This window comes from Carassius gibelio, chromosome B17 (assembly GCF_023724105.1).
Source record: "Carassius gibelio isolate Cgi1373 ecotype wild population from Czech Republic chromosome B17, carGib1.2-hapl.c, whole genome shotgun sequence".
Lineage (NCBI taxonomy): Eukaryota > Metazoa > Chordata > Actinopteri > Cypriniformes > Cyprinidae > Carassius > Carassius gibelio.
Window position 1 is genome coordinate 16037207 of NC_068412.1, and position 18004 is coordinate 16055210.

At 37.5% G+C, this 18004-nt stretch overlaps 1 protein-coding gene across 1 annotated transcript; it reads left to right on the forward strand.

Annotated features, from left to right (window-relative positions):
* The first annotated feature begins 5909 nt into the window (after window positions 1-5909).
* Window positions 5910-15790, forward strand: LOC127976362 (YTH domain-containing family protein 2). The gene is made up of 6 exons (XM_052580726.1): window positions 5910-6117; window positions 6282-6306; window positions 7755-7834; window positions 9185-10807; window positions 12481-12543; window positions 14742-15790. The coding sequence occupies exons 1-6, from the start codon at window positions 6091-6093 to the stop codon at window positions 14763-14765; spliced, it is 1842 nt and encodes a 613-aa protein (XP_052436686.1). The 5' UTR covers window positions 5910-6090; the 3' UTR covers window positions 14766-15790.
* The last annotated feature ends 2214 nt before the right edge of the window (window positions 15791-18004 follow it).

The following is an 18004-nucleotide window of genomic DNA, read 5'->3' on the forward strand; positions in this document are numbered from 1 at the left end:
ACTACTAATAAAAATATAAAAGTAGCCTTATACAATGTGATATTCATTATTTAAGCATACAGTTCCTATGTATAAGCACAGGGTTTTCATTGTGCCTTATCAGTACTAAAACATTTTTTTAAATACCTTTAGAAACTTCATGCAAATGCAATATAATGATTTGTTTTAACACAGCCAATATAGTCGCACAATTATGGAGTACATTTACGGGAATGAGAGACATGGACACTTGAGACAAAGTTGGATCAAGCTCGGCACTGCTGTCATGAGTACATGCTTAACTATTCCCTGCTGGAGGTCAGGAGGTCTGGGACCATTAACCTCTCATTTTACATGCATTTAAAAGACTTGTTATCTGAATGCGCTCTGGAGTCATGGACATGTTTGCCCATCTAATGTCTGTCTAGGCTAAAGCACACTGTGAAACTTTACTCGCATTGGATACAGGGCGAATGATGCAATGCCACATGGGAAAGGGGTTGAGAGCTCCAGCATGACAGACAGCTGCTCCTGACAACACGCAGCACAGTTTAAAACAGACTCCGCACGATGACCACATGTAGGAGGAACCATTTATATTAATGGCCATGACCGCTTGCTCTCTCTCTCTCTTTTCTTTCAGAGTCTTCCCAGCAACACATATCACTCTCTCCTTTTTGGAACAGTAAGTCATTTGTCATTACTAAGAAAACAGGTTGTATGACTATATGCGTATGCGTGTGATGTTTTGCCCAGTCTGTATCACAATCTCTGAGCCCCAGCGTATGACCCCTGATGTAGAGCTCCGAGTGACCAAACTAGGGAACAGAGGAGAAGGACAGACGGCCCCCTCCTTACCTTCACTCTCCTTCCGGCTCCATTTCTCTTTATTTCTGTTTTATTCAATGTCCAGGCCCCTCTCCCTAAGACTGTGTGTTTGTGTGTGTGTGTGTGTGTGTGTGTGTGTGTGTGTATTTGTGAACGAGCAGAAAATAAACGCTGATTACATCATTGTTTGGTTTAGACCCTTCATGCTAAACCAAATCTCTCAGGCGTAAAACTGAACTGACAGCTCAGTCAGGTGATCACGGATTCACATTCAGATTCTTGTACACCTTGTTTTAGAAGTTATGAAATAGTTTAAGGAATTTCACATAAAACAGTGAACATGCTATACAAAAAAAAAATTGCATCAAATATGTGATCATAAAATTTATTTTATACTTTTACAATGTATTTTAAAAGTAAACCTTTAACATACATTATACTTTCATATTTAACCCTTAAAATCTTTAATCTGTTCTGTTTTAATTTTTTTATATACAGTGTTGGGGGTAAAACATCGCAAATAACGCAAGTTACATGATCAGATTACTTTTTTCAAGTAACAAATGAAGTAATGCATTACTTTTTAATTTACAAGATAAAAAAGTTACCTATTTTCCCCATTTATTGATTGAAAGCCTCCTGCCCCCATGTTGAGAGAAATCAGGAGTAAGATGTTACTTTAGTTTAGATTTAATTTAACTCAATATATATATATATTTTAAGCTTATATAATGTATAGCCTGAATGCACTGTAAGTCTCTTTGGATAAAAGCGTCCATTTAAATTTAAATTTATATATAGACTTAAGTATTTTTGTTTCAAATTTAGTTTTAGTTAGCTTAGTTCATCTTAAAAAAAAAATACCTGGCTCATCACCAGTGGGGTCAGGGCTGGGGGGTGGTTGTCTTCTTCTATAGTGCCATGTGTGGTGTACAGTTGCTGCATATGCACACACACACATATACACACACCACACACATGTGCGCTGTCTGTTACTACAACAAAGACCACAGGCAGTCTGATTCTACACTATAATCAGGGCTCTAGAATGTTGGTTTAACTTTAGCCCCAAAACTCTTTACTGTGTTACATGAGCTATCAGGAACTGAAGATGCTTGTTTGTCATCTAAGATTATCTCAAGCTTAACAAATCTGCTTTCAGACTGAACCACATCATCCCTGCATGTCCAATTGCAGTATGTTCTATTTTTCCCTTGGCACATCTAATCACAATTAAACTATTGCAATTAGACACATTTGGGGTTAAGTATGACTTCTTATGCATGGTCATTCCTTGCTTTTGAAAGACCAGCATTGTTTGTAAAACAATAGGATCATTATTATATTATATTATATTATATTATATTATATTATATTATATTATATTATATTATATTATATTATATTATATTCATTTAAATGTGATATGTTACTGATGTGAAAGTAAATTAAAAAAAAAAATACAAATCTAAAAAAAAAAAAAACGGTTTCAAATGCTTAATTTTCCCCAACAAATTTACTGTCCTCCTCTCCCTCTCCCTCTCTCTCTCTCTCTCTCTCTCTCTCTTTCTCTCAGTAGCCTTTATCTCCATCAAACAGGGTACTTTCTCCTTGGGCCTGTTTATTAAAAGCTAACCCATTCAGTATGGATAGTATGTGAACAAGCAGCATGGCTGAAGTAACTGACGGGTGCTACATTCCCTCTTTGGCAGCCTGGAGTGTCCCAGCGATGTAGACAAGCAGCTGATGTCATCCTCGGTGTGTGTGTGTGTGTTTGTAAAGGGCTAGCAGGAGATTGTCACCCTGCTGCTGAACATTCCTGTCCCACAAGCAAAGGAGGGCGCTACTGCCCCCAGAGAAAGAAAGAAAAAAGAAAGAACAAGCAAGCAAGAGAGAGAGAGAGAGAAATGAACTGATTGAAAGGGAGATGTGGTTACAAAGCTGTTGTGTCACATGCTCCAACAGCGATAATTTACTCCGCTGGAGTCAGATGGTGCTGGTGCCTCTGAATGCCAGGAACGCAGATGAATTCATTCTGCACGCTATAAGATGATCAAACGCGCAAGTCATGTTAAAGGGAAGTTAAAGGGAAGTTCCACCAAATTTTTAAAGGCTCTCCAATGCTTCATTTTGGCTTTTTGCTTCCCAACAGGGATGATATTCTCTGAATTTACCTTTCGGTTTTGTTTTTAAATATCTCTTTTATATTTCTAAAGCAATATGTGGTCAGATATTCACATGTAATTGAAACAGTTCAGCACAAATATGTGTTATTTAGTATATTTAGGGAATTTTGTTTTACTGGTTCTGTGCTGCTGTACTGCTCTGAATTGTGGGAATACTTTCTTGTATTACTTGCCATTTCAGATTCAGAGTGATTTATTCAGTGATGACATCATAGAGTTCACAGCTATTTTTATTGGCCAGTAAACTGGCCGAACTCCCCTCGGTTACAACAGCTAGCCAATCGGAAAGAGTCTAGGGGAAAAATATGTTTTATGCTAGCAATCAACCAGGCATCCACGTGGAAAATCTATGGTAAATAATGTAAGAATATACAATTGACTTTAGCCTGTTGACTCTATTTTTTCTGTAAAATAAAACCTGTCTCCATGCTAACAAGGTCATTTCTCTAACAACCGCACAACTTGAACCAAATACTTTATCCAATCATTTTCCATCTCTTATTTCTCACAGGACCCTGGAACTGAGAGGACACTAACGTCACCCCTGTGCAATCCCTGTGCAATCAGATCAGCGCCATCCATTTCAAATATAAAATTCACCTGTCATTGACCTGTCACTTCCAGCACTGAGAGGCAGAGCTGTTATGACATCTTAGCCATGTGACAAATTGACACTTTTACAATGTCAACAAATTACAGAATCTGTGGTCTTTTTTTATTTTATTAGTTAAATGGGAAAAGTGGGGTTCCTTTATTTTAAGAGTTTGAAAGCACTGTGAAATATATTGACTATACACAAACATCAGTAACATGATCCATTTAGTGTCCTTGTTACAGTATAATTATAGATTTAAGTACTGAGTAATATTAATTACTTACTATAGGGTTAGGGTTAGGATCAAGATTTGGTTAGTTGCAATCATTCATAATGTTATTTCAATAAGTGCTTGTATGCAATAAGTAAGGACAAGTGTTAATGAAAAATTACCAGAACATTGTGCCAGGAATCACAGATGTGACACGCGGGAAAAAGTTTGTTGTGAAACTTACAACTGCTTTTTTCTTCCTTTTTTTCATGGTCACTATGTTTCAGTTTCAGTTGGGACCCATGAGATTTTCCTACACAGACATTTCACCTTTTCTTCAGCTCTAAAAAGAAAAGATAAAAGAGTTTAAGTATAACTAATTTGGAACCACTACATTCAACAGCAACATTCAAAGTATACACATCAAATGCCATATTAAAACAAGATGAACCAGAGAGCTAATTACTTACTCTATTAGGAATTCATAAGACCACAAGCTCTTTCTCCATCAGAGTAATCTTAGAAGATCTGACACTGGGCTTTAAGAGCAAATAACAGGCCCAGGCCGAAGCTTGAAAGGTTATAGAGCACAGGTCTCACATCTCTTAATAAATTACGAGGTGAGAGCTACTAATGAGTTGTTTTGACATGGTCTGAGACTCACAAATTGGATCAATACACATTCAGTAAACGGTAAAGACACCTTCTTAATTGGTCATTCATTCATGTCAAGTTAATTTGTGTGTGTGTGTGTGTGTGCGCGCACGAGTGAAAGAGAGATCACTCACTGAGTTATCTGCCTTGTGCATATGTTCATTATTAGAGATATAATTAGCATAATTTTCCGAATAAGTTCTCACAATTTACTGTTAACTATGCAATTAATGTAACAACAAACAGTACATTTGGTATTTAGTCTATTGATCTTCTTGATGTTAATAAAACACAGTTTTTTTTAGTTCATGTAAGCTCAGGTCTATTAAATAATATTAACAGATACGACGTTTGATTTCAATTATGCATTAGCAAATGGTGATTAGATTGGATTTATTATATTAATTAAATTATTTTTTGTTGTTAGATCATGTTAACCTATGGTTAATGTTATTCGATTTTGTTACATTTGCTTATTATTTTATATCATATAAGTGCTACTCGCTATCTGCATTATACTCCCTCGCGCTCAAACATGACATACTATCAAAATGAGAATTAGCATATAACTCACATGTTATATATGCTAAAAAATTAAGTAGTAGCATGTACGCAAGAATACGTTTGGTCCACGTCTGCCATGACTTGGCCAATGGACTGACTCAATATCAAGATATCAATTTGCTGCATAATCATGAGGACATCTAGTGGCGTAAAAGTGACAGTGCAGTTATTATTTCTACTCGGGTTTTAATGGTCTATTAATGGTCACAGCACACAAATACAATTTAAACTCGTTATATCAAGACTAAATTACTTATATTTTCCTTTATTCTCTTCAACAGCCCAAAACATATAATTCCTTAGAAGGAACTTTGTTTTGTTCGTAACATGACAATGTCAATGGATATTTTACATTGACATAGACATATTTTGAAATGTTGATGATAACTTTTAAATTTCAGCCAGGAATTTTTTTTTTTTTTTTTTTTTTTTTTTTTTTTTTTTTACTAATAAACAAGCTAATACCACATAATTCTTAAAAACTACCCAATACATCCGGATGATTTTTGCAGTTGTTTGTCTCGTCATTCACAGTGTTTCTTCCAGAATTTTGTTAGGAAATGGCTTTAGTAAGTTGAAAGGACAATAATTGCAACTGGCAATAATAGCAACAACACCAACTAACAGAGGAATTAGAACAGAGGAATTAGAAAATCAACTTTGTTGAATATTTTAAAATGATGTATTTTAAATATTATATTTAATTTATATATAATATTTATATATAGGATGAATAACTTAGTTTACGATTAGTACGCTGCGTACTTGCTGGAAACAGATGTGTAAATTTGTAAATCCGCAGATCACGCAGACAGACACCTCCTCCTCCTCCTCCTCTTCCTCCCAGCCGTGGAGTGGCGCTGTACCGCAGTAGATAAACGTGCGGCGGCCGCTCAGCCATGTTGAAGTGTGGAGGAACTGCAGCCCGCCATTGTGTGTCTGATCTGCAACTGTAGCGAGAGAGAGCGAGAGAGATAGACGGGCGCAAAGAATATAAAAACACACACATTTCCCGTTGACTTTAACCCGTAAACAAACGCGCAGTCTAACACACAGTTTCCGGGGAGAGAGAAATGTCAGCCAGCAGCCTTCTGGAGCAGGTAAAGAGAGGCACTTTGTGAACATTGAACAGAAGTGGCGTCGAGGCGGGTTTTTTTCTCTCTCGCAGCGCGAGTTCAGGCCTGAGCTTCATATAAACCTTCGTTTATTCTCCCTCTTTCCTCTCCGAACTCACTCCTTCATGAATCACCTGGACCCAATCCAGAGACCGAAAGGCCAAGCAAACAAAGGTAGGTGAAGTGCCGCTGTGCCGTTTTTGTGCTGTAACGTTAAATAAGAGTGTCGTTCTGGTGCTGCTGTTAGCAGGCCGAGTCTTCATACCAATTCCGCTAACAATTCAACCACTTAAACCAGCTTAAAACAATCGCACGTGGACTTAAAGGAGAAATTGATCTTAAAGTAGAGAATCTGGAAGGTTTTAGTTTCTCACATGTGTGAGGGGAGACTGTGTTTGGAGTCCACGCTAGTTAGCCGCCTAGCACAGTAGTGAGGCCGAGCACAGCTAAACGCGTGACACACACTCAAGCACCTGAACACCTCCTACACTCTGAGCGAATGTTGTTTTTAGGTGTTTTCTTCGAATTTAATGCTATAGATGTCTCCCGTGTACTTAAATTCACAATTTCTGTCTGTGGTCAAGAGGTAGTGGTTTAAGCATGCTGCCAAGAGGAACCTGTTGAGGGGATTTTCAGCACCACACTCAGGGTATCAACCTTTCACAATCCAGTCGCGGGTTGAATCACTTCTTATGACCACGTGGACATTATGTGAGAACTTCTAGTCTTTTTATTTTAATCCGTTTTCAATTTAGAGCTACATTAATGACGTTGATTTGCATTTATTATTAAAGAAAGATACTATAGAAGGCGCACGGTGATATAAAAGATGGGGACATAATAAAACCAGTGCAGGCAAGTAAGAGCTAACGTTAAATAATAACTATATATTGTGTAAGTGAAGTTTAATAGACTTCAAGACATTGTTGTGCAGACAGTGAATTAGCTAGTTTATGGAGATCAGAGATCACGAACTGATTTCTGATGTTCAAATAAATTAGGCTGTGACTCTGAGAGCTAAACATCTGACAGTTTAGTAAAATGAGTGTTTGAGGTTTTCTGATGTTTGTATTTAAATAGGGATTTGTCTTTTTGTATCTCTGACTGAAAATAGATTGCCAGATTGTAATTTGTTTTATATGAGAGATTTGTCGAGCCATTTCTTTTAAACTAAAGTTTGATGACAAGCGATGCATTTCATCCACATGTTGATTTCAGCAGCAGGTGCATTGATCTGATGGTGTGTTCCAGTCATGTTGAAAAGATCATATTTACAAGTTGAAAGCATGTGAATGTCAGCGAAGTCATAACTATGAGTGGGAAACCAGGGGTTTTCTGTGAAACTCAATTTTTACGCAAATACACACCTGATGCACATTTTTTATTTATCATCACCATCTTGCTCCAACAAAAGGGATTTGACATTGTAATCTCCTTGTAAATACAAACATCCCTGTGGTACATAAACGTACCATGACTTTTAGTTGTGTGCCTTGGAAAGCACTCGTAAGCTGAAAAATTCCCAGATAATATGTTCAGCTTTGGCCTGATACCACAGTTATTACATCCATTTCATTAGACAGCTTTATGTTCTCTAACTCTCTATGTCTTTTTCTTTCCAGTGCAAAACGGAGCTGTTTCCCAAAAGGATACTTTGAACGATGATGAGTTCGAGCCTTACCTGAACGCTCAGCCTAGACAGGTAGGTCTTGTTTCAGAGCTGAACAAAAGAAGAGTAGGGCAATTGTTTTTGTTGCCTGTTCTCTCAAGGATTTATTATGTGGTCCGTAATTGCATCCTGGTCTCTAGGCTTTGTTTTCTTATTAGTGTGTCACTATGGCTCTCTACACTGCCAAAGACTGCATGAGTTGTTTAAAGAGGTGTGTGGACTTAGTTAAGTCATCCATCATACATATTGATATATGACACCGGCAGATATTTAGTTGCTGTCTAAATTGTATTGCATGTTGATGAGTCATAGGAAATTGTGCACAATTTTGAGCAGCTGTTCACCAGGAAGTGAAGAAAGGTGATTAAGGAATGAAATAGCAGTAATTACATTTGGGCTCCTGCACAGATATTTTATAATGAAATTATTTAAATGATAAATTCTCCAATTTGTCAGTCCTAGCGCTAATATATGCCAAAATAACGGGTGTTCTGGCAAAGGATTTCTTGTGAGGAAAATGGGACAACGATGAATAAAGGGTTTAGTATTCACCCTATCAAAGGAATGCTGGGATCTTTTGAAGGGAATCTGTGCCACTGTTGCCCTCACAAAGCTGATTGCTGTTGTTGAAAATATGAGCAGGCTGTGAGCCTGGAGGGGGCCGATCCATGACCAGTCTCAAATGATCTTCTCAAAGCGATCTTCCCAGGACTCAGCATGTCAGCAGAGGTCTTTTAGTACAAAGTTTCAGTGCACTTGAGGTTATGGTGAGGAGGGCTGGACAGAGCAATGTTTTTTTTTTTTTTTTTTTATCAAAAATACATTGAAGACATTATTTTATTGCAATTTGAAATAAGTAAAATTATTTAATATACTTTAAATTGTAATTTACTACTTTATAAGCAGTGCTGAATTTTCAGAAGCCATTAATCAATGTCATAGTCCTTCATAAATCCTAATATGCTGATTTATTGCGAATGAGATTTATCAATGCTTTTTTTTTTATTATTACTTTAAGTTCAAAATAACAGAATTTATTCAATATATAAATTTATGACTTTTTTTTTTTTTTTGGCAATACAGGTAGTAATCTGAAATTCATGCAGAACAAAACCATATTTAGTTGTTAACTTCACTTTATTTTATTCAGCTTCATTTAATTTTGAACCAGCAGTAATGACAAGGGAGAGTAGAGGATATTTAATGGCAGTACAGAGTTTATATGGTGCTGCTTTTACCCTAATGTTGCACTTAAACTTGTGAATATTTTACCCCCCACATGTATTTACCTTTTACTTGTTTTACTCATTTACTTGTTTTTATCAGCCTGTGCAACTGACTATGCTCAATAGGAAGACTTATACATTGTTTTTGTTTTTGCAGAGCAATGCCTATACGGCCATGTCCGACTCCTACATGCCCAGTTACTACAGCCCCTCGATAGGCTTTACCTATTCGCTGAATGAAGCAGCATGGTCTACAGGCGGTGACCCCCCGATGCCTTACCTGGCCTCTTATGGACAGCTTAGCAATGGAGAGCACCACTTTCTCCCAGATGCCATGTTCGGCCAGTCTGGGGCACTGGGGAGCAATCCTTTCCTGGGACAGCACGGCTTCAACTTCTTCCCCAGTGGGATTGACTTCCCTGCCTGGGGGAACAGCAGCTCTCAGGGACAGTCCACACAGAGCTCAGGTTACAGCAGCAGTTATGCCTATGCTCCTAGCACACTAGGAGGTGCTATGATCGACGGACAGTCTCCCTTTGCAGCCAATGAGCCACTCAACAAGGCCGTGGGCATGAATAGTTTGGATCAGGGCATGGCGGGGCTTAAGATTGGTGCTGGGGACATGGCACCCAAAGTTGTTGGTTCTGGACTTCCCGGAGGGCCATTGAGTCAGGTGTCTGCAGCTCCCACCATGGCTTCCGCCTCCATGGCTCCTGCGAAAACTACTTCTTGGGCGGACATTGCCAGCAAGCCCGCCAAGCCGCAGCCTAAGCTGAAAACCAAGGGGGGACTTGGCGGGACGAGTCTGCCGCCACCTCCCATCAAACATAACATGGATATTGGGACTTGGGACAACAAGGGGACTATGCCTAAACCAGCAGCCCCACAGCAGACTTCAATGCCCACTAATGGACAGCCGCCCAATCAGCCGTCCCCTCAACCAGGTGCTACTGCTGGTGGGATGCCACAGCTGCCCCTCAGCAATGGACAGTTAGTGCCTCCCACTGGTCAACTCGGCCAGCATCCTCTTTCTCCAGGTGGCCAGCCTGGTGCTGTCCCACCTCCACTGTCCCAGGGCCCTCCTGCTACCCAACCCTCCCAGCCGACCCGCTGGGTGCCGCCGCGTAACCGTGCCAATGGCTTTGGGGATGCAGCAGGCGGACCTGGCCAATCCCCTCCAAATTCAGGAATGGGTGGTGTTGCTGTGCCATCAGAGCCCCACCCAGTTCTGGAGAAACTGCGCATGGTGAACAACTACAATCCCAAGGACTTTGACTGGAACCCTAAACACGGTCGCATCTTTATCATCAAGAGCTACTCTGAGGACGACATCCATCGCTCCATTAAGTACAATATCTGGTGCAGCACAGAACATGGCAATAAGCGTCTGGACGCTGCTTACCGGTCGCTGGCCAACAAAGGGCCACTCTACCTGCTCTTCAGCGTGAATGGTAGCGGGCACTTCTGCGGCGTGGCCGAAATGCGCTCGCCCGTGGACTACAACACTTGTGCGGGCGTGTGGTCGCAGGACAAGTGGAAGGGCCGCTTTGATGTGCGTTGGATCTTTGTGAAGGACGTTCCCAACAGCCAACTGAGGCACATTCGTCTGGAAAACAATGAGAATAAGCCGGTGACCAACTCCCGAGACACACAGGAGGTTCCGCTGGATAAGGCGCGTCAGGTTTTGAAGATCATCGCAAGTTACAAGCACACCACCTCCATTTTTGACGACTTTTCACACTACGAGAAACGTCAGGAAGAGGAGGAGTGTGTAAAAAAGGTAATTTGCCATGTCGTAGCTCCATCAGGAATAGCCATACAGTTCCTTTGATGTAAGATTTGAAATGTTAGGACCACTTGTTCAATATTTTGTCCTTTTGATTGTCCTTATGAATTTATGCTCTTGGAATTGTTTAAAAGTTTATCAAATTCAAGAGTATAGTAAAATTTTCTGTCACATATCCATTTAAGGAAATGACGTACAAAAAGAAAATATTGATGGGAAAATGCAACCTTAAATGGTGCTACAGGTTTTTGTACACAAGTTGTTCTCCCATCATTTGCAGAGTCCCCTTAAAATTGTAGTTCACATATAAATGAAATTTTCAAACCTATGTGAATTTCTGTTAAACAAAAGTTTGTTTTTTATGATTATTTTATGGGCAAAAATAGCTGAAACAATTATTTAAAGTATAGAATAGTTGAATAGAATTTCTGTGGAAGGAAGTCACACAGGTTTTAAATGACATAAATAGTTTTTTTTGTTGTTGAGTGAGAAAGCTATCCCTTTTACCTCATGCTGTGCCATTAATGGACTTTAAAAATGTAATTAGAATTCAAATAAAATTTCTCACTCAGAAAGTTGTTTATCAGTAGGATAAAATTTACAAACTTGAGTCCATATAACCTGTGTTTGGTTTGACCATAATGTTAATGTCGAATGACATACATGGGGTTGAAACCACCTTGAAAACCTCTACCACAACTGTGCTGGGGCTTTTGTTTTACTGTTTAGCACTGCAAGAGAGCATCAGTGTTTGTTTAAAGGTGTTTTTTTTCCTTCTTCAGTCACATCAATTCTCAAGTTACTTGAGCAAAATTCTGATGTTGCATGTCCATATTTCAGATTTGACCAAACATCTGCATGCATGTTTTTCCCCCCACAAGACAAATAGTGTGAAAAGATTTAAAATGCTACATAAAATGAGCATGTTTAAGTAATATATGGTTGTGATCACCTTTTATTCGTTTTTTTGTCCATCTCTTTGCTGTGTTTTCAGTTTGTTTGTATTTGGCTTGGGGTCACTTAGTGTGAAATGCACAATAAGCATATAAAGTGTACTCATTTACTGTGGTGAACAGCATTTACAGAGTTGTCTGACAGCTCATAATTATCTATTGAATTAAATGAAAGCCCAAATATCCACCGTTCTACTTTGTATAGTGTGGACACTAATTGTTTTTCTGCCATATGATTGTGTGGTGCTGTTGTAGCAGAAGAGAGGTATTTTTAGAGAATTCATTTCTTTACCGTGGTTATGTGGACAACATGAATTATGGCTGTAAAGCTTCAGAATAGAGCGTTCATATTACACTTCTTTGTGTATACGTGGGCTAACATCACCAGGTTAGCACACAAAATGTTTTTAGCAGGACTTAGTGGATGTCATTTGAAATTTTAGATTTTATTAACATGTTGCAAAACTAGTTGTAATATGACTGGAGAAACCTAGAAAAGAAAACTTGGAAAAATTTTATAATTTCCAGACCAGAAAAAAAAATCAGGGAGTGTCTGCTCTGTAGTGGATATAAATGTCTGGGGGTTCTGGTCATGCTTGTCTTGAAAAAAAGTTACTTATTATACGAATATTGTCATTCTATGTTATTTGAATTTGAATAATGGTTGGTATTTCAAGAGGATTTTTTTAAAATGATATTTTTTCTTTTGGGCAGGTGGAGGTTCAGGGGAGTGACCCATACTCCAGTAACTCCAGTCGGAGCCACTACAGAATGCAGGTGTAGATCTTGCAGATTCAGTCCTTCTTCATATCAACCTCTTTTAGAGATGATCATTTTAATCGTTTAACTGACCATCATTTTTATTTTATTTTTTAACAGATTATTACAATTAGTAAAGTAATTGTATTTTTTTTCAGTAATTTTATAAGAAATATTTTAAAAGGTTTGCTGCATGGTCAAAATACACTACTATATATATAATTGTCGCAATTTATTATTAGGCCTAATGCCGACGCAAATTGTTTACAAACATTATAATTCACTCTAAACATAGCTAGGCTATTTTAGTTCTCTTCAACTCCACAACAAATCCTTTCAATTTAACCGTAGCTTAGAAAATAACAAGAATTAAAAATTTAAGCTATATATGTCAAAATATGTATTCACTCACGTTCCCATATCCACGTAAAATAAAATGTTTTGCATAACATCACAGTGGTACGGTGATGATGCTTAATGGCACATTTTAGTACATTTAAACTGAGCAGGTTTTTTTTTTTCTTTTTCCTATGTTTGACTGAATATATTTAATTATTATAATGAACGCGCAGCATTATCAAGGAAGCAGGGCTCATCTGTGTGCGGACATGCAGCGCCAGCCCAATCACTTCAGTCTTTTTCCTTTTAACCTTGGAAGCAACTAGCCTACTCCTTTTTAGTCATAAAGATAATCAGAATTGTAAAAGGTTTGCTTTTATTTGTGTATATTGGCAATAAAAACAAAAATTTGTGCTTTTGTAAAATACTCCTAAAGAGAAATAGGATCCCGCTTTCTGCCATCGGTTTCCTTTCGAGCAGCACAAAAATTAATTGAACCTCTGCATACTGGGCTGTTTGTTGCACAGTTTTTATTTAGTTTTCTTAAAGGAAAAAAATATTTCTCATATACGCCTATTGTGTTTGTGAATTATGTATATATGTATGTTTTTCTCCACTCGCAGAAGCGCTGCAGGTGCATGATATGATTTTTTTTTTTTTGTCTGCTAATTTTTGGCTATTTAGAACTGATCCATGCAAAACAAATGTTAGTATTTTTAACGGGTCGCATACACTTATTATTTCTAATTTAAATTCTAATTTAAAATCTTGTCGGTTAATGAGCGGCAGTTGTCGGTTAGGAAAAATAACCAAAATGAACATCCCAACCTCTCTACTATCTATCTGCATGCTTGTAAATTAGAGTATCTGTCAGCTTTTAAATAATGGGTTTAATTTCTGTTAGTTTCAGTAGGCCCAGCCATTAGTCATGTTAAAGCACCTTAAAGTAATGTTGTTAAAACATTAAATCATTTAACAATGTTAAACATTTTCCTTACAAGGGTGTGGGTATAATAGCTATAGATAGAGATTTAGTTGGAATTTAATTTGATTAATAACCTACTTGTCATGTAACCGGTAGTATTAAACAATTTGGGAACAGGAAGTTGGTGTTTTTTTTTTTCCTCCTCTTCTTCGTTTTTGAAAGTAATTACTACTTTGAAAAACTTAAGTAATTCTGGGGAAATGATTCCTGATTCTTTAGAAATATTAAACGACAGTTTTGTTTTCAGCATTTATAACAGTAAATCTGCATATGTGAAAATTTCTGAAGAATTGTGTAACACTGAAAGCTGGAGTAGTCGCTGCTGAAAATTCAGCTTTGCCATCATAGGAACACATTACATTTTAAAGTGTATTGTAATAGGAAAATTCTTTTAAGTTGTAATATTTCAAACCACAGATTTACTGTATTTCATCAAATAAATGGAGATCAATTAAATTGTTACCTCCATCTTTTGAGGTGTACTTTTTATTTTAAAAAAACTTATATATAATGTGTGTGTGTGTGTGTGTGTGTGTATATATATATATATTATAAAAATATTAATCATTTATTTTTATTGCACAATAAAAATAAGATTTGTCATGCGCATCTCGTCAGTAAAGCCGATTCTGTGATTTAGTAAATCTCCAACTGCTTTCAGATAGAGCGGCATTTAATACACCGAGCTGTAGTTTGCTAAGAAGCGTTCATAATGGAAGGCCATTCATCTGCGATTTTACGAACACTATTTCTGCGTAGCTTGTCAGTGAACTATGGCCCTGTGTATTAAATGCCGCTCCATCCATTAAGACCCAGTCTTTACAGAACTTGCTTTCAAAATATCCTCCCATCATGGGTTGTTTACCATTGTTTTATTCATTCTCTTTTCCAGGAACGCCAAGGACGTGTGAAGTAACAAGCACTGCTTTGGGCAAAAGACTGACAGGCCCTATTTCTCTCCCCAATCTTACCAGATATTTTCAGAAATTATTTTGGGGAAAGATTTAACCAAGGATTCAAAAAGAGGAAAAAAGAAACTAAATGAAGACTCTTCTTTGATTTCTGTTGACCTAAAAGACTTACTTCGAACTTGTAGTAAAAGAAATGACACGATTATTCATAGGACTACAACTTAATTCTATAGGATTCTAATAGTGAACCCAGTACCCGTTTTTGTTCTACTGCCTCATTTTCTCCTAAATTGTTTTTTTTTTTTAGAAAAAAACATCTGCTTTTACAGTCCAAGCACATGGCATTGCTTCTCTCTTACTACAACAGTGACTTTTTTTTTTTTTTTTTTTTTTTCCTCTTAAATCATTGGATTCTAGTGCCCCGGATCCTGTATAGGCAGATTCCCCCCTCATTTCTCTGTTAACCCTCACCTTCTCTTTATTGGAGCTGAAACCACCCAGTCAGGATGTAAAATGATCGTCTCATCCTTAGTGGATGTTCCATTGTTGGTTAATTGGCCACAAATCAGTACAAGTCTCATTACCTTCTGAGGGGAAAAAAAGTAGACCAAGTTTCAACCAAGATTATAAAATGGAAGAAAATGTAATTCAAAAAAATCTAATGAATGTTCAGGAATGTCCTGAGTTTTTTCTGTTCCTGTTTTGTTTTTGTTTTTTATTGTGTTGGTAATAGAGGGTGTTTGGCAGGGAACGGTAAACAGAGATGCCGATTTGTTGAGTTAAGGCTTTTGCTCATTGGATCAGTTTTATAATGTACAAAAGGGGGCTGTGTTTGAGAGTTGTCAGCTTGTTTTCCATTTACTTTTTCTTCTGCAAGTTAAAGATAAATTTTTGCTATTGGGCTACTCTCCTCCCATTTATTTTTTTTCGTCTTTCTCTTCTGTTTCTTAAGTCTGCATTGAGGTGGGCCTTGCACCCTCTCTTTCTCATAATCAGTTCATTAAAAATAAATGTGATATACTCGGCAGAACTTGTGTGTTGCATTTTCCCCTTGTTTGACTAAATACTTTGTCATGCACTAACCTGTGTCCCAAACTGCCTGGTCCCCCTCCACCCAGCACCCACACTCTTCTCCTACACTAGCTGCCTGCACACTTCACCCCTTCTTCTCCTTTGTTCATGTCGGTGAATTAAAACGACTCAAGCAAAACTGCTGCCATTCAGCAGTGTCAGAATAAAGATGCTGCACAAAGCTTCAAGTGTGTTTGCTGTCTGAAGAAGTGAGTTCACAGTATGAACAACAATTTGGTTGGTCTGTTCTTCTGTACTTTGAGGGTTTGTTTTACCTGTGTCCATGGACGAGTGTTTAATTGTCTTAAACACAATATGCCTTTCTTGTGAGGAAGCCATCTGAGTGTAAATCCACCTTAATAGTCAATCAGTAGTTGGGTTAATTGCTTATTTCACTCATACTTAGTTCAATGAAATAATTCAATTAACTACCCCCATGAAACTTAATGTTTGAGCCAAATTAAAAAAAAAGATGCTATGGCCATTGGAGATTTGACTTCTCACAAGCTGGAATGTGTTTTCTGGTTCATTGATCAGCTTTTCTTACATGGAGTCACATTGGTCTTCCATGAAACAGTTTCATTATTTACAATGCTGAAATTAGTCATGTGTGAGTGATCGTGGGATTTTTGTCAGCGATGTTGATTTTCTTGTTTACTCTTTAACCAGCCTCTCGGTGGCGCTGTTTCCGCATCTATTCTGAATGGGGATGCAAGGTTAAGCAGTGCTTGTATGTGTTAGGTAATCGTTAAAATTCCTTTAAAATCATCGTTAGAATATCGAGTAACTTTATATTTATCAAAGTTGCATGCAGGGTCCTAAAATCACAACGGGAGGCCTACAATGCTCCTCGACAGAAGGACAGGTTTAATCCTAAAATGGCGGCACTATGATGATATGAACGTGTTTGTTCGACAGGGGGCGTTAAAACTTCATTTTTTCGCCGCTAAAAACTGAGGTAAACGACCAGTTTGATTGAATGAAAAGAATAAGAACTCGCATTTATGAAACTGGATGATTTAATGAGATTTAAAACGATGTTTTTTTTCATCCGTTTCGCAACAAAAGATAAATCCAAATTAAGTTGCATAGCTATAACTCTTAAATGCTTAGTTCACATTTCCCCACCCTTGTGTCATTCCAATATTATTTTATGTTCTTTCTTTTCTGAAACAAAAAAAAAAATATATATATATATATATATATAAAATATATATATATATATATATATATATATATATATATATATATATATATATATATATATATATATTCCACTAAAGAAAGGAAGTCGTATAGTTTCGGAATGACATTTTTTTTCTGGATGAACAATACCTTTTGAAAATCCCCCTTGATACATTTATTTGTTCAGAACAGATATGTGGGTTTAATCTTACATAGTAAATAAAGACAAAATATTAGTAAATAATTTTATGTATTTATTTTTACCTTACCTTAAACCATTGCAAAGAATATTGCATGTGGCCTACAGACTAGTAAATAAATCAAACATGGCTCGCAGAGTGAATATTTGTTTATTTCAGTGTGCACAACATTAAGCCTTTCACTTCATTTTTTGTAGGTAAAATGAACAGAGGCATTTCACACAGAGTAAATGCAATTTTAAATTTGACTATCCAACGGTTTTGAGCTTGGGTAATTTGTCAGAGGCCTCCGTGTCAGTGGTCACAGCCATCAATCAATTAAACCTTTTAATTAATGACAGTGCAGCAGAGTTCTGCCTGCTTAAGTGCTAAGACCAAGTGTTTACAAGAACCATCATCTGTTCCTCCATTACTACTTTCTGATGTGTGTATGGCCATATGTGTATGTATTTGCGTATATATTTAGAGCATAAGAGATATCAGCCTGTCAAAATGGGTACTTGTGTGTGTATTGTGTTGATATTCAGGATGCTTTTTTTTTTTTTTTTTTTTAATATGAGGGGGAAATAAGATGCATCACATGGCTCAACCTCCTGTCTGTCTATATATCATGCCGCCTGAGGGGCCCTTCTCTGACCTCAGCCTCCCTCTCCCCAGGGACCCCAAAACCTCTCGGGATCCCCAGACGACATGAAGGTGGGGAGAGGAACGGCACGGCACGTGTCTCTGAAACCGTTGATGTCGTGTGTGTTTAAGACAGATGCAGTCTTGTCTGTCCATGTGTCTAC

Bases quoted from the DNA above. Each gene is read 5' to 3' on its own strand.
- LOC127976362 (XM_052580726.1), top strand. From the start codon at position 6,091: ATGTCAGCCAGCAGCCTTCTGGAGCAG. The intron at 6,118-6,281 runs GTAAAGAGAGGC...GACCCAATCCAG, and splicing joins CCAGCAGCCTTCTGGAGCAG to AGACCGAAAGGCCAAGCAAA. The intron at 6,307-7,754 runs GTAGGTGAAGTG...TTTTCTTTCCAG, and splicing joins GAAAGGCCAAGCAAACAAAG to TGCAAAACGGAGCTGTTTCC.